Below are 24,500 nucleotides of genomic sequence, written 5' to 3' on the forward strand. Positions count from 1 at the left end.
GAAGCAAGTTTCCTCCTGCTGAGCTTCAGGGGAAACTAGATGCAGGAATTCTCTCACCTCCTGGTGGCTTTCTTGCTTCATAATTTGTGCTCTCTGCAGTCAGATCTTCTCTAGGTGGTAGGGTTAGTATCCTAACAACAGCTGGGTTTGCTCTTTTAAACTTTGTTTCTCAATATCCATTCTTCCTTTCTGTAGACACAGAACCCCTGATTTTTAGTTGGGCATATGTCCACCTAGAGTGGAAATTGTATTTCCCAGCCTCCCATGCAGCTAAATTTGGTCACATAATGGCGTTGTAGTCAATGAGGTGTGAGGGGAAGAGAAGTATGCAGCCTCTAGGTCATGCCCTTAAAGGAAAGGGGTTATGCTGTCACTCCTCCTTTCTCTCTTCCCACTGTTCGAAGGAAAGCCTGTTGGAGAACCATCTGGGACCATACATATGAGGGTAAGATTCTAAGGACTGAGAGGCAATAAGAGGCATGGGTGCCTGGACAGCCCGTGAATTCTTACCTGCACTGAACCATCTGCCTCTAGACTGTACATGAGAAAGACAATAACTTCTCATTTCAGCCATTGTTGACTCGGTTTCTCTTACAGCTTACATCCTACTCTAAAAATTGACAAGGCAGACACAAACTCAACTGAAATTCTAGGGAAAGGGATGTAGACAATGAGAACAGTGTTAGAGAACTCTGAGGTCCTGTTTAAAAACTTACAGGAGCACAAACAGGGAGACGAGAGAGGGATTAGTTCACACCTGCCTCCCTAGGTCTTAAGGCAATGCCACAAGGTTCTCTTCTGTCTCCCACTCTAACATGCACTTGTACAGCTGGCCAATGCTTTAGACTTTTGCTAAACCTGGCTAATGCAGGAAAGCATTTCACCATACTCCAGGCTAAGTCATGATATGACACCATGTATTGCTCTCATTGCACTTAACGGAACAGAAACTTTAATTTATGTGGTCATTTAATTGTCCCTTCCATACCAGACTGTAAGTTCTTTTAAGTCTGGGAATGAGTATATTCTTCAGTGCTATGTCCCAAGCATCTACCGCAGTGCATGATAACTAATAGGTGCTCCATCAGAATATGCGATTGTAAAGTTGGGTGAAATGAATGGATGCATCCGTACAGCTTCATGCAGGGCAATGTAAGCACTGCCTCCTCCTCCAAAGAGAAGCCCAGAAACTTGAGCCATTTACTGAACGGTAACATGACACACGTGCACTGCCTTCTCACAGCCATCCACTCTGCAGGCTGCGCAGCCGTGTGCAGGTGTGAACTGCTCAAAGTCACCCAGTCAGTAACTGGCCGAGCCCCAGTTACTACTCCTGCTTTTCAGCTGCGGAAACTCGGTTGAGGCGATGCCTGCCAGGCTGGAAGCCCAGAGGAAGGCAGGCAGGGGCGAGCCGGACAGGTCTTCAAACACAGCTGCATCCGGGGGCCTCGGGGCTTCCGGTTCCTCTGCACGGCGGCCTGGGCTTCCGGGACGTGCGCGCCGCGTGGGGCGCGCACGCAGGGCGGGGCGTGCGGGGGCGCGCGCGTGCGCAGGCGACGCGCGGAGGGACGAGGCAGAGCCGCGGAACCGCCGCCAGGTCCGCTCACGGTCCACGCCGCCCGTCGCGCCGCCCGCCCAGCGTCCGCCGCCGCCACCACCATGGGAGTGCAGGTGGAGACCATCTCCCCCGGAGACGGTGAGTAGGGCGCTCGCGGCCCGCGGCGCTCCGCAGCCGAGCCCTCCGCTCACCCGGCGCGTCTGTCTGTCTCCTCAGGGCGCACCTTCCCGAAGCGCGGCCAGACCTGCGTGGTGCACTACACCGGTGAGTGGGGCGCGCCCGCGGGGGGGGGCCCGGGCCGCGACCCCCGGCCCGGCTGTGGCCGGCAGCCGCGGCCTGGGGACCCGGGGCGTGGCGGCGGCGAGGCCCGCGTGGCCCGAGGCTGAGGCCTGGGCGGTGGCCGCGCCGGGAGGGGACAGCCTGGGGCCTGCCGAACCCGGGACAGTGGGAGCCGACGTTTTCGAGCGGTGACTCGGGCCAGGCGGTACCTCGCCCCTCCAAAACGGTTCTGTGCCTTGGGTTTTGCCTGTATGCCCACTGCGCAGATGAGGAAACTGAGGCTCGGCGAGGCAAGTCCCTTGCCCAAGGTCACCCGCTCTCGAATGGGCCGAGCCCTGGCCAGGGACCCTTGGGGAGAATGTAGAACATTTCCACGTCCCGACGGACACCTTCCCCTGGCTCCGCCTCTCTCTCCACTGAAAATAAGAAGGGCGAGGTAATCCAAGGCAGCGAAGTTGCCCCTTCCGCTCGGGAGTCGGGATGCGCCCTTGAGCCGCGGCTGGGAAACGTCCCATTTCCTAAGTCCCTACTTGGTGTTTCGATATGGCTGTGGAAGAAATGGATGTGCACCGTCTTTTTCTCCTCTTACTTTTGAAAACACTCCAAGCCTCACTGGCAGTGATGGACCAGGATGACCAAAAACTGCACCTGTTACCCGCCCCCACCCCCCGAAATAGAGATTTTTCTCATCCCCATTTTAATGAAAAGGCAACTGAAGGCTCGGGGAGGGTATTGTTATACAGTGATGTTAAAGCCAAAGGGAAGTTTAGACCCCTTAGCCAGAATTCAGACATCAGAGTTGCGCACCTTGGAACCATCTTTTACTCCATGTCCTTACAAGGTCCTCAAGGGTTGGGTGGGGTGGGGGAGGGGAGGGGCTGTTGGCTCCAGGACTGGAGAGCTGTAGCCACGATTGATGTGAATAACCTTCCCTCCCTCTCCTTCCCATTTATCCCTTTCCCACCCTTTCCTCTATCCCCCACCTCCTTCCTCTGTTTCTTCTGCTCCCCCTTCCTCCTCCTCTTGGGCAGTTCTCCTCCCTCCTCTTCCTCTTCCCCTTCTCTTAGAGCAGTTCCGCTCCCCCTTCCTGCCCCCCTCCCCTTTGGGCAGTTCTGACCAAACTGTTCTGCCCTCCTCTTCTCCATCATGGAGGAGCCCCTTCTTGGGGAAAATGACTTACATTAGGAAGGGAAAAAAGGCAACTAACATCCTCCCTCCTGTGCCCTTTTATTTCTCTGTCCCTTCTCCTTGAGTAGAAATGGAGGCCAGAGGTGGACAGAGTTAAGGACTAGAACCTTTAAAGGGCTGCCAGAAAAGGAGTATTGAGATCCATCTCTGAAGGGAACAGTCTCATGTTGAACAAAAACTGGAAAGTGATTTAAATGACTGTTCTTGTAGACTGCAGTCAGCACCTGTGCCTCGGAGGTCTAGGGAGGAACACTCATCAGTTTGGTCATTTTTGATCCACATGTTGAGTATTTATTTATGCTTTATTTATAGTGCTGGGGTGAGTGGGCAGTTCCTTGAATTCCTACAAGTTGATGAGGAGGTACCTTCCACTGCAGCCTCTCCCCACCTGTTTGCAGGTGACTACACTAGGGTGATTTGGCTGCATTTGTCCCACTCTCAAGTCTGCCCCTCATCCTAGGCTCCCTGTGTTTTGGTACTGCTGAGGACCTGACGCTGGTATGGAGGCAGAAACAGTTCACTATGTCTCTTGGTGAAATGTCCCCACACAGCATGCCGAAGCCTTTTAGTAAAAGAACAGATGGCCGTGGGACCCAGAACACCATCAGGGCTCTCAGTGCCTCTTCAAGTCTGTGTTTTCCTCGCGGGTGGCACCCACCCACACGTTCCCAGAACAGCAGCAAGACCCTGGCATGCATTAGGACAAAAGCTTTCTCTTTTATTTCATTTTGATAAGCTCTACAAAGACGCCTTAGTGAGAAGCCAGCTCTGCCTCATGTTCACAGAATAGGCTGTTCTCCCGCAGGCGGGCGGCTTTGTTCCCGTGGGTCTTTGCCACCAGCCTCCCAGGAAGAACCTGTTTGAGACCTGTGGGGGCGTGGGAGGAGAGGGTAGGCAATGTGCGATCTCATCTGTAGCAGTTTAGGCTTTTAAGTCACTGGGAACAGAATCCATCTTGAGTGAACATGATCAGAAGGGAAGGTTTTTGTAAAGATTTGGGAGGGGGCTTCAAAGGCAGGAAGCCCACTGTGTCTTAAGAGAGAAATATTCTCAAGATGCCCCTAGTTTTCATCTCTCCCCCTGCCCCTGCTTGTTTGTAATCCTGTTACAGACATGCATTCTTCTGCTTCTCCCACCTGATGGAAGGTGCCAGTTTCTCTGTCTCCTTTTGGGTACCCAGTTCAGATTGTTCTACTTATATGATTGATGGTTACAGTTGCTGAGGTGGAGGATCAAGCTGACCCAGGTTTAGGTTAGAGGTTCAGTCCTGACCGTGTTAGCTCTGGCCATCTGTCCACTGTTGTTGGTTTGGGGTGGATCCAGAGAAAGAGCAGGTAGAAGCAAGGTGACAAATTCCCCCTCAGCCATCAGAGCACAATATGGTGTGATTTTACCCCTAGGATATTTTAAATGCTACGAGTTAATGGCCTTGATGTCACTCTCAAGGCTCCCATTTGTGCCTCCCATGCCCACTAGCAGAGCATAGCATGAGCAAGGTTTTAAAGACCTAACCACCTCTGTGTAGTACCAAAGGGAAAAGGAAAACTTTCCTGGCAGCATATAAGCCATCTCCTATAAGTGTGACATGCGTTGATTAGGTGGGAGAAGGTGGGGAGGTAACCACCAATTAAGTGCCTTGAGGATGAAGCTGATTCTCAGAGCCCACTCCCTGCTTCCAGAAGCTTTGTCATCTTTACTGTTGAGCTTTCCCTGGCACACAGCTAGGTTCATGTTCCTTTTACTCACATCAGCAGGCCACGTGCCTGCCATTGTGTCAGCAACCTCAAGATTGAAGAAATTTTTTTTTTATCCTTTTAAAAAGTAGCTTGACATCTCGTCCTTGAATTTGGGCTTAAGTCATCCATAGCCTCCTGGCTTCTGCCTGAGAGAAGCTGAGAGTCCCCCAGCCTCAGGTCTTTAGGGGTCCTCCTGGAGGGCTTCTGAGCTCCTCAGGCAGGTGTCTGCTTTCCCGCAGCTCCCTCAAGCCTCTTGCTTTTCTCTCGCCTCCGTTCCCCCTCTTCTCTGCTTTATTTCCTGCACTGCCCTGCTGCCTGTTTCCTGTTTGATGAGCTGGTGTGTGGAGGAAGGCTCACACCCAGCAGAGATGCCTCAGATGGCTTCCCCCAGATGGATGCAATCTCAAGGCAGACAGGCTGGAGCTGTTGGGCAAGGATGTGACAGGACCTTTTCCTTCCTACACCAACAGGCCAGGCATGAAACATGACCAGTGAACTCAGTAGACAGAGGCCTAATCTAGTGGGACTCAGCCCATGGCAAAGACTCCCATGATAGTGTGACAGCTCAGGTATTCAGAGACACTGTGGAGAAAGAAAAGCAGGAAAGGGAGTTTGCTTTTAATGAGGGTAGTTGAAAAGGCCTGTGACAAAGTGACATCTTTGAATCTTTCAAAGGAAGTCGGAGTGTGAGCCTTGTGGCTGTCAGGGAGGAGCATTCCAGGTAGAGGGGAAAGCTCGCACAGGGCCAAACCTGGAGGCTGGGGTGGGTTGTGGCAGGTTGTAGGAGAACATTGGCTTTTCCTCTGAGTCAGGTAGGAGCCTTTGGAAGCTCTTAAGCTGACTTGGATTTTAATCCTTTCCTTTGTGGCTTCTGTGTAGACAGTGAACTGTGGGAGGGTTAGAGCAGAAATAGGACCCAGACTGTATCCCAGATGTATACCAGGCCAGGCCATAAGCAGAGGTGATGCCAGGTGGATAGTGATCCTGAAAGAGGTCGGAAGTCCTTTGAGGGATCGGAGCTCGTCTTTTGCCATGTAATAAGCTCTGAGAATGTGAGCAAGTGGTCCTGCCCTTCTTAGCTTCCATGTGCTACCTGTAAAGTGGAACCAACAGTGAGGAGTGGCTGAGGGTGTGAAGCTGGGGGCATATGACAGTGATGATGTCATTACACATATTGTTAGGTTCCCTGTGTCCCAGCACTGGTTATTGTGTCCACTTGGCTTTGGTGATGATGAGAGTGCGACAAAGAGCCAGGGTCTTGACGCTGAACTCCTTGGATAGCCCAAACTTTCACGCCACCTCTTGCATTTGGTGTGTTTTTCATGTGGCTTTCCATGCATCTTGGTGCATTTGTTTGGGCAATGGCCTCCTCCTCCTGTTTTACATATGAGGAAATAGGCACCCAGGGAAGGGAGATGGGCCGAGTGGGGATTCATCTGAAGACATTGTTCCCGGTGTTCATACAGAATGCTGCAGCTGTTCTCTTGCATTTGAGGACCAAGGGGGGTTTATTAGTTGTGGTTGTGGCCAGCACTGAATCCGAAGGGCTGGGGTTGGCCTGTACCAGGCTGTATGAGCAGGTTAAGGTACCAGTCCTGTTTCTCCTCCATTCCCTCAGCATGGTGAGATGTTAACACTGTGGAAATAGACTTTGCTGTGGAAGCTACTGTCTCTTTCTGGGAGTGTCATTATCAAAATCACAACACAAATGTCCTCATTGCCTCCTATTAAGTAAGAGTGGATGACAGCTCCCTTGTCTTAAATGATCCAGAGGCTTCCTTGCATCTTGTGTGTATGGCAGCTCTTCATGGAGAAGTTTTCAGAGAAAGAAAAATGAAAATAGAACAAAGAATACTGACATGTGCTACCACCTAGATTCCAGTTTTATCATAAATGCCATTTCTGTCTACTCATAGGAAAGGAGACAGCAGCAGTTCTGTAATGTGTTTTTGTGCCGAGCCATTTTAAGTTGCAAACATCATGACATCTTACTTCTCTGAAGTCTTAAACATACCCCAAGAATGGGGTTATTCTCCTTATCCTTCTCCTTGTCACCTCTAAGAAAGAGTTTTAAATGATTTAACAGTATCTAACACCAAACTCATTGAAACCACTCCAGTTTTCTTCAGTGTCTTTATCCCTTTTTTAAGACTCCCTAGCTCCATTGTTCACTCATTGCAGTTAGATGTTCTTTCTGTAATCTGAATCTATGAGTTTTGCACTATTTTATTCTTTTCTTTTTTAAAATTTACTTTTTTTCTTTTAAAAAATTTTATTATTTTTCCCCACATTTTTAAATTGGTGCATTATGTGCACTATTTTTTCTTAATGACCTGTTTTTTCTAAGGCAGCAAGCTAATTATCTTATAGAATGCCCGTATCTGTCCTGTTGTTTCCTCCTGGTATTGTTTAACTTGCCCTGTCCTCCCCCTCTTGGTTTCCTGTAAACTGCATGTTCAGTGTTAAATGTCTGAATAGACCCTGGTAAGTACCACTGTTTGTGATGCTGAATTCCATCTTGTTTGTAAAGGTACAATTTTCCCTTTGCAAGTAGCAGTGATCTGTGAGTGTAGACCTGCATCCTGCAGACACCCTGGTGGTATTTCCACTTGTGGAGAATTTTTACCAGAAGACTTTTTTTTTCAGTAGCATTCACAAAGTGGCAGTTATTAAAATTTTCTCATTCCTTCTTTTAGCTGTCTTCTATAAGAGAGGGTAAGGCAAATTCCTTCATTTTAAATATTATTTTTAAAGTGAGGAATCAAACTCCAACATTTTTTTCCCTCTGTTTTTAGTATACTGTGGACTCCTAAAATTTCCAGAGTCTTTAAAAATCAATGAAATTCTTTATTCTTTATATTTGTCTCATTGTCCTTGGTGTGGAAAACCCATTAAGAAATGAGCAACAAATATATCACTTAAGGTAACTTCAAAATAATAATTATGGCTGGACGCACACCTATAATCCCAGAGGCTTGAGAGACTGGAAGGAGGATCACAAGTTCAAAGCTAGCTTCAGCAACAAGGAGGCACTAAGCAGCTCAGTGAGACCCTGCCTCTAAATAAAAAAATACAAAAAGGGTTGGGATGTGGCTAAGTGGTTAAGTGCTCGTGGGTTCAATCTCCGCTACCAAAATAATAATAATAATGTTTTTAGAGGTCTATTTGGAGAAAAAGTAATAGGTGAATGATTATAGTGCTTGAAAAACTTTTTAAATGCATTGTAAAGATTTCATAAGCTTTATTACTAAGTTACTTCTAAATGCTGAGCTGTGCAAAGTATTATATACATAACTGATACATAATATAAGAAATACATTCATTACTCTCTAGAATTAGGCTGTCTCTTTATTTCAAGGAATACACTGTATTTCAAATTATTAATGGTGGAAAATAACTGTTCTCTGCAACAATATGTACTGCATAGTGATCCGTTGGTGTAATACATGGGTATTCTGGGCCACAGAAATGATGCCTACCTGCCCTCATTATTCTCTGTTCATCAGAATTCTTCTTTGCTTCTCTCTGACTGCCTTGATTTTGAAGAGATTAACCTGAGGAGCATGTCCATGTGTGCCAATGTCCTGTCCTGTTTATAGGATGGCTTGTATATACGGAAAGATACTGTATTGTCCTAGTACCCAGTTATTTATAGGACTAGCTGTATTTTTGTTGTCACTAATAATAAAGGGTACATGAGCTTCAGATTATGATTTCCAACCTATTTTAATACTTGTATTATTGAAATAGTCCCAGAATTGAGAAGTTGGAATTGATTAATCAGTTCTTTGATTTCACTGCTCTGGTTTTGGTATCAGCCATCGCCAAAGAGTTCTGGCTCCTTTCAGAGGGTCCCATTGACATTTTTGAACAGCCTTAATGAATATAATTTATACCATAAAATTCATTCACCCATAGACTGTAACTTAAACATTTTGGGGAGTTGAAACTGATTTTTATGAAGTATTAATGGTTTATAATGTCCATAAACTGGGAATCATTTGTCTGCTTTGTAATTTTCTCTTCCTGATCCAAGAACTCGGATCACCCTGGCCTCCACTTGGTTCTTTGGATACAGCCAGCCTTTCCCCACGGCGATCTGCTCCGAGCTTAGGTGCTGCCACACTGCCCCCACTCCCATTATGTACTTGGCAAGCTCTTTCCCAGTCTTGATGTCACAGCTTTTCCCCCAACAGACTGAGGCCAGAACCTCACTGTTGTTCTCTAGAGTGTCCCCATCAGTGCTTAGCATTGATGTACTGTGGTATCAAGGGGACGTTCAGTGAGTCAGTGACTATTGAATGAGTGGCCAATTTGGACTTGGCATTAGACTAGCTGGGTGGACAAAGCCCACATTTCTGTTATGATTGGTATTTTTCTATTTCCTTTAAGTTAGAATGAGAGAAAAATATTTACAACTTTTTGGACTTTATTCAGTCATATGGATTAATAAAATTGTGACCACTCCTTTCTCTTGTAACCACTGCACACCAAAGCTATTGCTCAGCTATTCAGGGAAGGTGTCAGGAGATAAGAAAAAGCCTCCACCGTGTCCTTAAGATGTTTACTCTGTAGGGAATGATCAGTACCCTAGCAGTACAGGTAGGCCTCAGTGAGAAAGTGGCATTTGGTAGAGAGACCTGAGGAAGGTAAGGGAGTGATCCATGTGACTGTTTGAGCGTGAACATTTTAGGCAGTGGGAACAGCATGTGCAAAGGCCCTGGGGTGGGAGTATGAAAACTTTCAGAACAAAAAGAATTTCTTTTTGAGTATTAGGCTCCACTTGTGGAGTATCCCATCATAGTTCTTACAAAAACCAAGTTCGACCTTTTTTTTTTTTCTAAATAGAGCAAGGACTATTGTAAGAGATCACCTAAATGCCATACCTTTCCAGATTTTTACAGTTTCTTTCTCCAAACATACAGTGGTCTGTCGTCTGTGCAACATTATTCAGTAGCTGTATTTTTTAATGACTTGCCCATATTAAGTCTTTCCACGCAGTCAGTTGGGACTGCTCTTTCTAGTCACACTCACATTTTATTAATTTACATGTTATTTAATTATGTCATCTGTACACAGTTAGTGTAACTGCCATGAATGGGTTTGGAAGCAAATACAGCTGACCCCCCTCTCCTTGTTAAGCATAAAGAACCCTTATGGGAGCCAAGGAGTGCACACAGCTAGAGAGAGGCGGGAGGGGAGTTCTCCTCCCCGCCCTGCTGGGGCTGTTATGCGGGTGGTAAGTCGCATAGGAGTTTCTGGTAAGGTGGTTAAGCAGAGGTGATTCGGAGTCTCTGTGTCTGATGAGGAGAGGGAAGGAAAAGAGCTAAGCCGTGATGCCGCAGGCTCCTCAGCCACACAAGGAGTTTTAAGTGGCTTCACATGAAAATCTGCAGAAAAACTTGTGTTCAGCTGGGTGCCCCCACCTCTTTTCAATGTGTATGCTCAAAAGTGGAAGTCCTTTCCCCCTCTCCCAACTGAGAACTCCGAGCAAGAACTCTGTTTTAAACATTTGGAGGTTGGGCTGTTCTGTCTTTTTGTTATTGTCTGATTTAGGTTTAGTTTTTTTGCTAAGTGTTTAAAACTGTCCATTTTGGGGTCCATGTAATATGCTATGTATGAAAACTTCCTGCAAAGATTGATGAGCAGCTGTACTCCCCATTGTGAATTGAGCCTGTCAAGCTGTAATTCTTTAAAGGTGCCTTCAGTCCCCTTCTGTACCGTACCCAGTAGAGGGCACGTGGGAGCTCTGCCTTCCACAAAGCAGAGTACACTGGAAATGACTCCATTTCTCTTGAGTTATTAACAAAAAATAACCCAGTGGTCCTTGCAAATCTCCAAATCCTAGTTTTAGGTCTTAACCACTGCTTCTGTGGCATGGGCCAAGGACCCGGGACACTTTGTCTGCCCAGGAGCTGCTGGCCAAGTCTCCCTCTGCCAATTCCTTCTGAACAAGAACATGCTCAAGCAGTAAGTGGCAGGAAAATGCCTACTGCCATGGTGGAGAGGGACTTGAAACTCCGCTAAACCCCTCTCTTTTTTTTTTAATCTTCCTGCTCCCTCTCCAAGGATTTGAGTCTGGGTCTTCCCCCAAGGACCTGCTAAACAGTTGGGAGGAGACCCAGGTGAAGGTGACGTCAACTCTGCGTGCAGCCATAGCTTTCATTTCTTTCATGGTCTTGTGCTTTTATCTGGAGGCCCCCAGAGTTTCATGTTTTTCTCACTGATGAGTGACTTCGAGGTGCTGAAAGTAAAGGCTGCTATTCTGGGATTACCCCTCAGATTCTTCTTAGGCATAAAGGGAAGAGGGTCTAAATATGGAAGCCTCTTACTTGTCCTCCTGATTCTTAAAAATCACACAGTGAAACAAAAAGTGCTTGTGAATGCCAGCATTACAAGTGCCAAGGGCTGAGCTGAGTGCCATGGGGACTCCCAAGTCCAGATCTGTGACCTCAAGCTACATTCAGTCCTAAGAGCCAAGACTGAATACTTGAATCAAGAATGTGGAGCTCTTCCAGGCAGTTTCTGGATCATGAGGTGTGGTCTGTGTGTAGTCAGAAATGAAAGTGGCGGGTGCTGTCAGGATAGCAAGAACTATGGGGGTGCTTTTTGCTGAGCATGGCCTTTTGAGCCTCAAGAATGCCAGCTGTCTTGTCCAAACCGCAGCCTCAGTTGCCTCTTCCCTGCAGAGTGTGCTTTCTCTAGGAAATTACAGCACCGACGTGGAGGTGGCTCCACTGCTCCAGGGCTCCAGGACCTGGCACAGAGACCTCCAGAGTTAAAATTGGAGCAACTGCTGAGACTTCACCTGCTGCCTGCTTAGCCTTCCCCCTCCCAGACTTTTCGTCCATTGCCGGGATGAATACAGGAGCTAAGCATAGACAGAACTTTAGAAATGTCACTACCTACTTTTTTCTTTTAAAAAAAAAAAAAAAAATTGTTGAAGCATAATTGACATCCTTTAATATGTACAATTTCATAAGTTTTGATGTTTCTTTGAAATCTCTGTTCCCTCTAAAAATCCTTCCTCTTTACCCTCCCCTAGCAACTGCTAATTGCTTTTCTGTCAGCAGAAATTAGTTTTCTTTTTCTGAAGTTTTTCTATAAATGGGATCGTGCACCATTTATTCTTTTGTCTAGCTTCTTTTAGTCAGCATTATTATTTTGAGATTCATCTGTGTCATTCCAAGTATCAGTAGTTTGTTCCTTTTTATTGCTGAATATTTTCTACATATGGGCATACTTATTTATCAGTTCACTAGTTGGTAGATTATTTGGGTCATTTACAAGTTTTTGAACATTTGCATGCAAGTCTTTATATGGACATAGCATGTCCTTTCTTCTTGATACTTGCTCAGTGGTAGTGGCCATGTCATGTGGGAGATGCTGTTTCTGCAGTAGTTGCCCCATTTGCAGTCCACCAGTGGCGGGGAGGTGGGGGTGCAGGTGAGAAGTCCTGTTTCCTCACCCCCTCCTCAGGCTTGGGGCTTCAAGTCTTTTAGTTTTACTCATTCTGATCAGTATTAGTAGTTACCTCTCTTGGTGGTTTTAATTTGCATATTTGTAATTATTAAGAAAGGTTGAAGGTCTTTTCCTGTGCTTGCTTGCCATCATATACATCTTTTTCAACAAAGTAACCATTTAGTGGTTAATTTGGGTAGTTCTTTATGTACTCAGGATAGAAGGCCTTTATCAGAAATATGCTTCGCGAAAGTTTTCTCCCAGTCTGAGTCTTTTCCTTCTCTTAACCGAGTTTTTTTTTTTTAAATATAGAAGTTTTTAATTTTGATGAAGTTCAGTTTACTCTTTTATGAGTAGTGCTTTTTTACATTGTATGTAAGAAATCTTTGCCTAACCTAAAATCACAAAGATTTCTTAGCTTTTATATTTAGGCCTGTGATCCATTTTGAGTCAGCATTTGACAATGAAGTATGGATGCAAGTTTTTGCTTTTCTACGTGTGCATTTTTAATTTCAGAGTTCTCATATCTGGAAATTTGAGTCTTAACATCCTCTACCATTTTTCTCCTCGTTGTGGGTTATGTTTTTCTGCCTCTTTGGATGCCAGATATTGTGAATTTTGCCTTTTGGAGTGTTAGATATCTTTATTCCTATATATCTTCTCAAGCTTCCTACTGAGGAGCATTTACTAGTACTAGATCCTTGTGAGTCTGCTTTTGTGATTTTTAGCAGTGCTCAATTTAGGGCTGATTACTTTCTGCTACCTTGCATTCTACCCAGTGCCTTGTGAACCACATGTTTCTCCTGTTCTGTCTAGTGGAAACAGGCACTAATCCCGGCCCTAGGTGAGCACTGGGCTCTGTTTCCTCTAAAGCTTTTAGATGGTTCTTTTCCTGAACTTAGTTTCTCCAGACATGTGCACTTGTTGGTACTCTGGTGAATACTCAAGGAGGACACTCTGCAAACCTCTGCAGGTCTCTCCATAGCACTTTCCTGATAGTCTGTAGAGTCTGTGGTCCTACCTGCCTTAGGTTCCCTTCCAGTTGCCGAGCCTAAGCCTCGCCCTGGAAATTCCCAAGGATGTAAGCTGGAGCAAGTGTAGACTTATCTTTTTTTTTTTTTTTTAAGTTGTAAATGGACTTTATTTTATTTATTTATATGTGGTGCTGAGAATTGAACTCAGTGCCTCACCCATGCTAGGCAAGAGCTCTACCACTGCTTCAGAGGTAGATCTGAACCTTTTCCTCCATCTTGACTTTTGACCACCTGCTTCTTTATGTCCTGCAATCATTGCTGACCAGCTTAACTCCCACTCTAGAACACTGTAGTGCACACTCATTCCTGCCTCTTGACGGGCACCACTGCTTACCCTCCTCTTGGCCTCCTCCCCCGAGTCTTCTCACTCACTCACATCCATACTAGGGTTTGTTACTCCCCATTGGGCAAGCCCTTCTTCAAGTATCTCCCTATCCTAGAGCTTGTGCCAGCTGTGTGACATCCACTCAGACACATAACCAGCATTTATGAGAATATTGCTTGGCTTTTGGACTTGAAATATGGGAGATCCTCTTCTCGGGCCTAAGGAATACCCACCCCACCAGCCCTTCTGTGAAGATGAAGTCGGGGGATTGACAGATGGTAACTGTGGTCAGAAGTTCTGGAGTATGGCTTATATCCTCTTCCCAGAGACAACAGCTCATCTGAAATAGCATAGGAGAATCAGGATCCTAGGCAGATTCTGCTTTCTGGTTTTTATGATTTGCTGAGGTAACAGGGAGAGGCTTTGTCCCTCAGAGTCCCACACAAGCTTAAGAGAGCAAGATTTATAGGTCTGCACAGACCCAGAGTCTCTGCACTGAAGAACATTCTCACCTCCGGAGTGGATGGGGTGTAAGAGAAAAGTGTAGGGAGTCTGTACCTTGTGTTTTTTCATTGCAATCAGAATATGATCTTGCCCAGGTCTGGGCCATGTTCAGATTTGGCCTAAAATAGGATAATTCACCTGTAGGTATACTGTATTTTTTAAACTATGGGTTACAATCCAATTCTTTTTAAAAGTGAGAAGTGTATCACACGCAGCAACCATTACCTAGAAGTTTTGTTTTGTTTGTACCTATACAAAATATATCTGTTGAGTCCTGGCCTAAAACACTGGTCTGGTTATCACAGGTCAGTGATACTACTTTGTGATCTTGGTTGTCAAGTTCCATTTCTTTATTACGTTCATGTCAACTGTACATTGGAGTGTGCTAAATAAAATTTTTAAAAGCTTAAACTCATACCAGTTAGGTTGTATTCAGCTTTAAGTAACAGAAAATGTGACTTAAATCCTCAGGAGGCTGAAGCAATAGGATCGTAAGTTCAAGGCTAGCCTCAGCAATTTAGCAAGACCCTGTCTCAAAATAATAAATCTTTTTTTAAATATTTTATTTATTTATTTATTTTTAGTTCTTGGCAGACAACATCTTTGTTGGTATGTGGTGCTGAGGATCGATCCCGGGCCGCACGCATGACAGGCGAGCGCACTACCGCTTGAGCCACATCCCCAGCCCTCAAAATAATAAATTTTTTAAAAGGACTGGGGATGTTGCTCAGTGGTAAAGCACCTCAGATTCAATCCTCAGTACAAAAAAAAAGCAGACTTTTACTTTTAGTTTTTTTTGTTTTTTTTTTTTTTTAAGTTGTAGTTGGACACAATACATTTATTTATTTCTGTGTGGTGCTGAGGCTCGAACCCAGTGCCTCACACATGCTAGGCGAGCTCTCTACCGCTGAACCACAACCTCAGCACCCCCCACACCTCCTTTTTTTAAAATAAGACCTTTTAGAGCTGTTTCAGTTTCTCAGAAAAATTGAAAGGAAGGTATGGAGATTTTCCGTGTGTCTCTTGGCCCCTTGCATGCATAGCCTTCCTTCCCCATTTTTTCCATTCCCCACTAGAGTGCTTTATTTGGTAAAATTGATAAACCTATATCATAATATTATAATCACCTAAGGTCCATAGTTTACATTAGGATTCACTCCTGGTGTTCATTCTTTTGGTTTGGACAAATATATAATGACATATATCCACCATTATAGTATCATAAAGATTATTTTCACAGCTCTAAAAATTCTCTGTTCCATCTGTTCATGCCTCCCTCTCCTCCTAACTCCTGGCAACCACTGATCTTTTTACTATCTCAATAGTTCGCCTTCAGAGGACACTATGATCACCTCAGAACCCCTCCTTTTTTCCCCCCAGTTGCTGGGCATTGAACCCAGGGCCTCGTGCATGTAGTAAGCAAACACTCTACCAATGAGCAGTACCCCAGACTGTTTTAGTTTAAATTTTGAGATAAGGTCTTGCTAAGTTGCACCGGCTGACCTCCAACTGGCAGTCCTTCTGCCTCAGCCTCCCAAGTAGCTGAGATGACAGGCATGTGCCTCTATATGCCACCTAGAATGTAAGTCTTAAAGGAGGTGGCTTGGGTTGGTTCAGAGCCCTGGTGCTCTGGCCTTCCCCTGGTTATAAGGTAGCTACTGTAGCTTCAGACGTCACATGCTCACTTGGCAGCATTCAGCTGCATAGAGGGTAGGGGCTTTTTTCCTCAGTGTGTCTCTTTTTGCTAGTGAGGCAGAACTTTCCTAGAAGACTCTAGTAGATGTTCACAATAGGTGAAGTAGTGCCTAAACTAAGTAGGTCTTAGTGCCCAAACGGACCTGTACGCCTTCACACCAACATAGGGAAAGGCTTAGATTAATCCAGTTCATCTAGCTGGAGCTCTTGCTGCTCCTGGAGGGTGATATTCAGTCAGAAAGAGGAGTCAGGAACTACCCTTCATCCTGTGCTCCAACTCAAGGTCTGTTCAAGGAAGTACAGACCAGGAAGAGGCTATTTCTTGTTATTGGTCCCCTTCATGGTTCACAGTTCCCATTGGGCTAAATAAAGGCTTTTTACTAAGATACCCTGCCGTTGACTGCCTCTGACCTTGGCCAGGTCAGAGTTTTGGAGTTGGTTTCCAAATTTCTGCTACATGCAGCCTCGAGGTGAATGGAAATGCTCCCTGTCTGTTCAGGAAGAGGATTCTAGACATTGTAGTGGTTCATTGCCTTACCATTAAGCTCAGTTGTGTTGGGTTCAGTGCATGAAGCAAAGCTTGCAAGGGGTACGTGCACAGTGGCATTGTGGAATTGGGAAACTGCTTTCCTCTCTCCCACTTACTCATTTGTAGAAGACTGTTCCAGTCCTACAGCTGGTAGTTGTGTACTAGTGAAGGGATGACCTAAGTCTGTACCCCAGCTCACCAGTTCTGGAGTGCCAGCTCCTGCCTCTGCATGGTGTTTTTCTCTCTTATCCTCAGTCGCAGGCTTCAGGCAGTATCCGTGCCCACTCTGCCCCAGGACATCTGTCTCCCCTCCAGCTCTCAGGACAGCAGCACCCACCCCCAGCCCCATTTCCTATTTTGTTAAACTCCACATAATCTGGTAGTTGTGATAACATTCTCAGTTCATCTCTGCTTTCCTGTCCTTATAAATATTGCCATGTTTTTTAGGTTGGGATTTTCCTGCTCCCCTAAATACACACAGCAGAATTTTGTTTGGGTGAGTCGTTTGAATGATGCTTAGAACCCTGGTGGTTGCCTGTCAGCTTCCAGTAAAGCCAGTGTTGTGTCAGTTGTACATCAACAGCTGGCCCCATCCCATCTGGGATTCCAGTGTGAGTTTCAGGAACTAGGTGGTGTCAGCTATCACAAGTGGCTTACATTGACTTCCAGAGAAACCGGTGCTGATGGTGTGTTTTGGAAAGGGGAGTTGCAGATGTCTATCACAGATGTCTTTTCCCCTGTTCTCATAGCTCTCACCCTCTGGGATCGCCATCTCTGGAGTTCCCCCTTTTGTTGAAGGGTGCCATTGTGGTTTGGCTAGGAAACAGTCTGTAGAAAGAATGCAATATTTGGATTTATAGTCTAAATTTACTACTTCAAATTACTTCACTTCTCTGCCTCAGTTTCCTCATCTATGTAACCTGGGACGGTGCTGTGAAAAGAATTGAATGAGTGTGTGTGAAGAAATGAGCGCCAGAGGTCTGGTCACCACTGAATCAAATAAGTAGGACAAAAGCTGCACAAGTTCTTTCATTCCTCTGGTTCAGGCCATGTGATTCCTTTTCTCAGGAAGATTATGACAACTCAAAGCCAGCCTGTTATTGGTCCCCTTCATGGTTCACAGTCCCACTGGGCTAAATAGAGGCTTTTTACTAAGATTTTTACTAAATAAAGGCTTTTTACTAAGGGTCCAGATTCCTTGATGGAATACCACACTCTGTGGTATAAGAGGGGTTCTCCTCTAGATGAACTCCCAGTCACCCCAGCCTGGACAGCAGCAATATATGGGGGTCACACTCAGCTGCAGAGGGGATCATGGAGTGGCAGTGGTGGAGGGGTTTGCCTCATCTGAACAGTGAAAGAGAGGTTACATGGTATATGTTAAAGGTACGGGGGAATTGGGGAAGGAGGGTTGCCTCTTGCCCTGTAAGCCCTGTGTGAGCCTAAAGTTATTCTTAGTCTGGGAAGAAATCTGCAGATTGCTGGAACGTTATGACTGGAGGGAGTTGACACTCTGTGCCTTTAGACAAGGAAACTGCTCTTGCTACTGGGAGGCAAGGTCCCTTTGTGGCCGACTTCCTGAGGAACCTCTACAGGTCTGGTATAGAGGGATTCCCCAGAACCAGAGCTGCCCAGTGAGGTCCCAGGAGATCCTCCCTGGGTGCCCAGTTCCTCCCAGGCTAGAACGCCCTGCTGGCGCTGGCGGGTGGGATGGGTCCTTTGCTGCTGGTTTCTGACTTGCCTCATGTCACATCTTGCCTCATGTTACATCTGCCCTTTTCACAGGGATGCTTGAAGATGGAAAGAAATTTGATTCTTCCCGGGACAGAAACAAGCCCTTTAAGTTTATGCTAGGCAAGCAGGAGGTGATCCGAGGCTGGGAAGAAGGGGTGGCCCAGGTATGCTCTCCTTTGTTTTGTTTTATTTCCTGATATCTAGCTTTGAAATTATTTTTATAGATAGCACATTCATATGGTTCAAACTTTTTTTTTAAAAAGTATAAATGAAAAGTGTCATTCTCATTCTGCCTCCACTGTCCAACTCCCCACAGGTAACTTCTTAATAGTGTTTCTTGTGTTATAGTTTCTTTAAGCATGCACAAAAACATACTCCTTTCTCTTGCCTTTATACAAATACATTGTTCTTGGCTTTTTCACTTAATCTATATTGACACTTCACACCAGAGCATAAAGACCATAAAGGAGTGTAGCTGCATAGTATTCCCTTCAGTGGGTGTGTTAGAATTTGTTCCATCTGAGCCCTAATGATGGCATTTTCAGTATTTTGCCATTATAAATAATGCTGTGGTGTCTCATCTTGTATGGACTTGATTTTACATGTATGCAAGTGATGCTGCTGTAGGACGGATTCTCAAAAGTGGGGTACGTGGCTCAGGGGACCTGCGCCCTGTATTTATCAGGTCCTGCCAAGGGGGTTTACTTTTGTGGGGATTGCATTCTTTGAACTGCCATGGGCAGGCTTTGGGGGTGATGTGTCCTCCCCACCCACCAACTGAGTATGGGGTTACAACTTTTGACATTGGGACAATATGATGAATGAAAAATGTTATCTTGTATAGTTTAATTTTTTGTTTGTTTTATTGATTGTTGATTACATTATGTTAGACAGCTTATGAGAGATCAGACTCATGAAGAGAGTCATTTTGCTTGAGTCTGTTTCCTCACTTCCTTCCTCCCTATTTGTGGAAAAGCTTTTATTCTGCCAATGCTTCAAAATTCCCAAGAGATGATGGGGGACCTAGAATTGCCAAAATGTAGTAGGATTCTGTCAAGCAGATTTTTTTTTTTTCTTTAATCAGGTAAGGGGGTGTTCATGGTGGGCTGAGACCTAGCGGGCACTGCATGATGGCAATTAGTCTGTTATCTTCTTATCGAGGAGAATTGGAAATTTAACAAGACAAGAAGAAAGATTTCTGTCAATCTCGTTTCCAGAATACATAGTGTTCTACTTTGTCCATGAAATATCACTGACTTCTCTCCAAATAGACTGGAACTTGAAGCCTTCCTACTCCTGAGTGTGGGTCTCTGTCCTGAGGAGAGAAGGTCTGGCAGTGCAAGGAAGGGGCCCTGTGTGTTTTGCCTCCCTTGGGAACTCTTGTTAGCCATGCCATTTTGTCCCATCCCCTGTAATTTGGCCAGCTCTTGAGTCTGTAGTCCATCCCCCGTCTTTTGTGCCATCCATTGTTCACACCACAGACATCCTCTGTCTGTGTCTGCACTAGGACAATGACTGTGTTATATGTCCCGGGTGTCACAACTGCCACTGAGATGGTGTTACTAACCTACCCATGTCTCAGGTGTGGCGAGGCATCATAAGTGACTGGGAGAAGCCCAGACTCCCCTTGACCCAGTGCTCTCGGGTGGGTCATAGCCCTGTCACTTGGGACACGTTGAGGTAGATTGAGAGCCACACAGAACTCCCTATACTAAACTCCCCTGCACAGAAGCCTTCAGCCAGTGAGTTAAAGGCATAGGAAGAAGGGAGGATTGTCTCTGGTTACTCACCTTTTTTGACATTGTTAGTGTTCTGGTTTTCGCATTTCCAGGTATAGAATCATACAAGTGCTAGTTTCACGGCCTCCCTTTTTTCGTCTAACAGTAGTCTTGGGCATCTGTCCATGGAAGTATATTCACAACTGCTATATTCCTTCCAACTGTGTGGACATGCCTGTGGAACCACTCCCACTGAGACGGGTTGTTAGCATATATTGTAGTTGTACATTTGCTCAAAGAAAATGATTATTTTGAAGTTATTAGGTAAAGCCATAAGTTTTAACTGTCCTTAAAACTGTGGTCTAATGTGTCCCAGTTTCTGAGAAGTGCTGTGGAAGTGTGGATTCTGAACTGCATTAGCAACATTACTGCACTCCCCCTTAGTCAGAGCCAGGGGCACACCGTGAACAATCAGAGGAGGAGAAATAAGCGAAGGGTGGAGATTCAGCAGAAAACCTGCTCAGTGTTTCAGGAAAAGACATTTACATCTGTTGGCGTATTTGATTAGAAACTCAAAAAAAGTGCGCAGATATATTTTTTTTAAAGTGAAAGTTTTTCCTTCCTCTCTGGTTACTCACCACTCTGCTTTCCGTTGGAAAACACTGGAATTTTCATTGTACTTCCAAAGATGTTTTCTGTTTACGTAGTAGGGCAAATATAAATATTTGTACATATAGGAACTCACTGTACATGCTATTCTGTACTCTAGAAAATCATATTATCTGCTTTCAAGTTTCTCAGTATGAATGTAAATATATAAATATAGAAAACAAAAAAAAGTAGACTATCCTCAAGTATTACTTTATCTGTGTATTTGCTTTTAAAGCAAAACTTTGATAGGCCTCTATATTCAGAGTTTCCACAATACATTCAGCCAACCAAAGATAGAAATTATTGGGGATGGGGAGTTTAATCTGTACTTACTGACTTTTTTCTTGTCATTACTACTTAAACAACAGAATATAAAAACTTTGTAGCATTTACACTGTGTTAGGTATTATAATAGAGGCTATTTAGAGTGTTTAAGAAGATGTGTTTAGGTTATATGTTAATATGTTTTTTGTGAGTGACTTGAGCATCCACAAATATCAAGGGATGGCTGTAATCCTTTTACAAGAGCATAGATGCCACCTAACCACATGTCCTCTGAGTGACAGATCACTGATGGACTGGAAGGCATCCGTCAGTAAGATCTAGGTGGAAAGGTTCTGGACCTGACCTTTAGGGGTGTCCGGGTTTTTTAACTGCTGTTGGAATCCTTGGAGTTTCATTGCTCACCTCAAGTCCTTCAGGAAGTAAGGGGTGCTGCCTGCAGCCTGGGCAAGTACAGAGTTCCTGGGATTTCCTAAAAGCACCATCCTGACCAGGGAACGCCCCGGGAAACAGCTCTGCTTCTCCAGAGACAGATGTATGTCCTGCTGAGTGTTTCTTTCTTGTTCTTTCCACAGATGAGTGTGGGTCAGAGAGCCAAACTGACTATCTCCCCAGACTATGCCTACGGTGCCACTGGGCACCCGGGCATCATCCCACCACACGCCACTCTGGTCTTTGATGTGGAGCTTCTAAAACTGGAATGACAGGAGTGGCCCCTCCCTCAGCCCCCTGTTCCTGGGTAAGGAAACCTGCTGAAGGCCTTAACTACCTTTGCTCCTTCCTTGTGAGGCCCAGAGTTTGATGGGAAGAGAACAACAACAAAAAAAAGCCACAGGGCTCTCTTTCCCGCTAGGTTCTTCCCTGTAGGGTGTCCTTTCAGTGTTAATTAGTGTGTATCTAGAATGTAAAAGTTGGTCACCCTAAGGAAAGGGACAGCTTATACTCTCCAGTTAACTCAGGATGGCAGCTGTTTAAAGTCTTTTTATGTCACTTATTAACTAAATCTGAGCTGGGACTGTAGAGACACAGGGCAGATTTCTAGTTTTGGTGCTTTAGTTCTCTAGAAATAAGAATCTGATGACTTTGCTTCCCCCATTTCTAGAAGCCCAGGAGAGAAGCACCTCTAATATGAATACCATGTCTACTGTGTGGCGCTCTCAGCTGTAGGGTTCCTGGTTACTGCCTGTTAGATGATGTGAGGTAGGCTGGCTGCCCTGGGGACCGAACCCAGGACACTCATGGCCAACTTGTACCAGGGAGTTGGGCAGAAAGATAAGGCCGAAGGATGTACATGAGATGGAAAGGATGTGCTCAGACCAGTCCTGGGAAGGGACTGCATCCGTCTTCCTTGGCAGCAAGTGAGGAGCCAAGTCCTGGAGAAAGACCTTCCTCAGTCCCATCCAGGCAGTGGCAAAGTAGGACCAGACCCATTTCCTGATTTCCCTTCTTCTGCCCTTATTTCTTAGAAAACCAAACTGAATATCCCAGTGGCGCATCCCTTTTCATGTAGGTATTAGAATCACTAAACACACCTGCTGTCATTCCTTCCCAACTGGCCCAGACCTTTCTGTTCCCTTCCTCTCCTGCTACGGGGACCACGTGGGCATAGCCAGGGGCTGGGTGAGGGTGCTTTTGTTTGAAAGCTACAACAGATTGCTGCCGCCTGGGCCGTGGCAGTTGGAACTACTTGGAAGCTTGACTTGCGGGGGGCTTCCTGGAGTGAGAGGCTTCTTCCTATCAGTGATCTTCCTCTCCATGGCCTGATCCTAGGTGTAAATTCACACCAAGGTAACATAGGCCCCGCTGGACTTGACAGCTCTAGTCTCTTTGCTTGTCATCCTACCTGGAGGGAATTCTGGACCTTTAGAGAAGCCTCTGTCCACCCAGGGGTCTACACCTAACCCAAACCCCCTCCCGTTCGTTGAGAGCTGAGTCATTTAAATGTAAAAGGGTGAATTGGGAGGATTCACTTTCTGTAAACCCTGATGAGTTGGAGAGAGGGGAAGGAAAAGAGAAGGTGGTAAGACACCCTAACCTAACCTTCCCTGCCCTCTGCTGAAGAAAATTTCAGCACTTCCCACAAAGGTCTCCAAGGAATGGCCAAGGGCAACCCAGAAAGTTGTAGATTTGAGTAAACGAACTGGAAACATTTCCCGAGTCTTTTCACCATGTCAAGAACCAATTAGAGCTGTGATTCTCAGGGTGGATTACACATTAAAGACCTGAGTAGCTTTTGAGGTCACCCTAAACCGATTAATTACAGCTACTAGGAGTGGGGTCCGGGCATTACATTTTTTTTCAAGCCCCGGGGTGGGCCAAGCTATACATATCCAAGTTGGGGAGCCATTGATAATGGGGAACTCCACTGCCAGCAGCAGGGTCCAGCCCACCTGCTGTTTGCAGCAAGCCAAACTTGGCCTCAAATTAACAACAAAAGAGCAAAACAAAACACATGGACCAGTTTAAACAGGAAGAAGGTTGCTCCCCTGGGAATCCAGCCAGTGCCCATCTGGCTTTCTCTACCTGGAAGAGAAGTGATGTGGTCCCTGCAAGATCTCTCAGCTGCAGGGGATGGGACTTGGCGTGGCAGATGGTATTGTGTCTGTCTCCACAAAGAACACGGAGTTGCTGGAACTCACACATTTTTCTGTCCCCAACAGATCTGCCATGGAGGGATCCGGTGCCTCCAGACGCGTGCACATGAATCCATACGGAGCTTTTCCTGGCGTCCCACTACACTTTGTATAAACATCTACCCTGACTGAATGTGTTCTGTCACTCAGCTTTGCTTCTGACACCTCCATCTCCCCTTCCCCTTTCTCCTTGTATGTGTGTTTACCTAAACTATATGCCATAAACCTCAAGTTAGTCGTTTTGTTTTCATTTGGGGGTGAAGATTCAGTTTCAGTCTTTAGAATCTAGGTTTCCATTTAAGTATCTTGACAGGTATTAACAGCACAAGTGATGGGTTAACTTTAGAATAGGAATTGGTGTTGGGGGGTGGGGTTTGCAAGAATCTTTATTTTATTTTATTTTTTGGATGAAATTTTTATCTATTATATATTAAACATTCTTGCTGCTGCGCTGCAAAGCCATAGCAGATTTGAGATGCTGTGGAGGGCTGAATTACTCTCCGATGTGAGAAATGTCCTTGGGTTAAATTCAGAGCCCTACCCAAAACTGCAGTGGGGAGGGGAGAGCCTCTGCCTCGCCAGCCCACCTCCTCCCCAGAACCCCTCTGCCTTTTGAAAGCGGATCACTTTCACTGCAATGTTGGACACTACAGGTATCTGTCCCTGGGCCAGCAGGGACCTCTGAAGCCACCTTTGTGACCTGGCTGGTTTTGGTTTGGGGTCTTTTGGGGGTTTTTTGTTTTGGGGTTTTTTTCCCTTTCTTTCCTCCATCTTGTGGTTTTTCTAATGGATTTTCAGAACTTTTGTAATATCGAAGCTATCCAAGTTCCACTTCGTAAATTTTAAGAACCTTAATTGAAAGTTTAAATTGAAGGTGCTGTTTGTAGACTTCAACACCCAGTGAAAGCCCGGCCATTGTGACACATCCTCGAGTGTTCTCTCAGAAAATGCTGCTGGCCAACGCAGCTTCAGCACCGCCTGGTTTTTGATGCTTGGCTCTCTGCTGATCTCCAGGTTTCCTGGCTTTTTGTCCCTCACTCCCTTCTTACCCTTTGCTGTCCTGTGTAGTGATTTGGTGAGAGAAATTGTTGCTTTGTCCCCGATTCCCCCGCACCACGTATGAGTTTCAAGTTTTACTATTGCAATAAAAGTGCTTTATGCTGGCTTTTCTCA

General features: G+C 45.6%; 1 protein-coding gene across 1 annotated transcript; it reads left to right on the plus strand.

The window, feature by feature from the left end:
- Positions 1 to 1,540: 1,540 nt before the first annotated feature.
- Fkbp1a (FKBP prolyl isomerase 1A) lies at positions 1,541 to 24,500 on the plus strand. The gene is made up of 5 exons (XM_076851644.2): positions 1,541 to 1,696; positions 1,775 to 1,822; positions 18,095 to 18,207; positions 21,270 to 21,433; positions 23,355 to 24,500. The coding sequence occupies exons 1-4, from the start codon at positions 1,660 to 1,662 to the stop codon at positions 21,396 to 21,398; spliced, it is 327 nt and encodes a 108-aa protein (XP_076707759.1). The 5' UTR covers positions 1,541 to 1,659; the 3' UTR covers positions 21,399 to 21,433; positions 23,355 to 24,500.

This window comes from Callospermophilus lateralis, chromosome 3, assembly GCF_048772815.1.
Source record: "Callospermophilus lateralis isolate mCalLat2 chromosome 3, mCalLat2.hap1, whole genome shotgun sequence".
In the NCBI taxonomy this organism is placed as follows: domain Eukaryota; kingdom Metazoa; phylum Chordata; class Mammalia; order Rodentia; family Sciuridae; genus Callospermophilus; species Callospermophilus lateralis.

Coding starts and splice junctions, on each gene's coding strand:
- Fkbp1a (XM_076851644.2), top strand. CDS start 1,660: ATGGGAGTGCAGGTGGAGACCATCTCCCCCGGAGACG. Junction 1,697..1,774: donor GACCATCTCCCCCGGAGACG/GTGAGTAGGGCG, acceptor CTGTCTCCTCAG/GGCGCACCTTCCCGAAGCGC. Junction 1,823..18,094: donor CTGCGTGGTGCACTACACCG/GTGAGTGGGGCG, acceptor CCCTTTTCACAG/GGATGCTTGAAGATGGAAAG.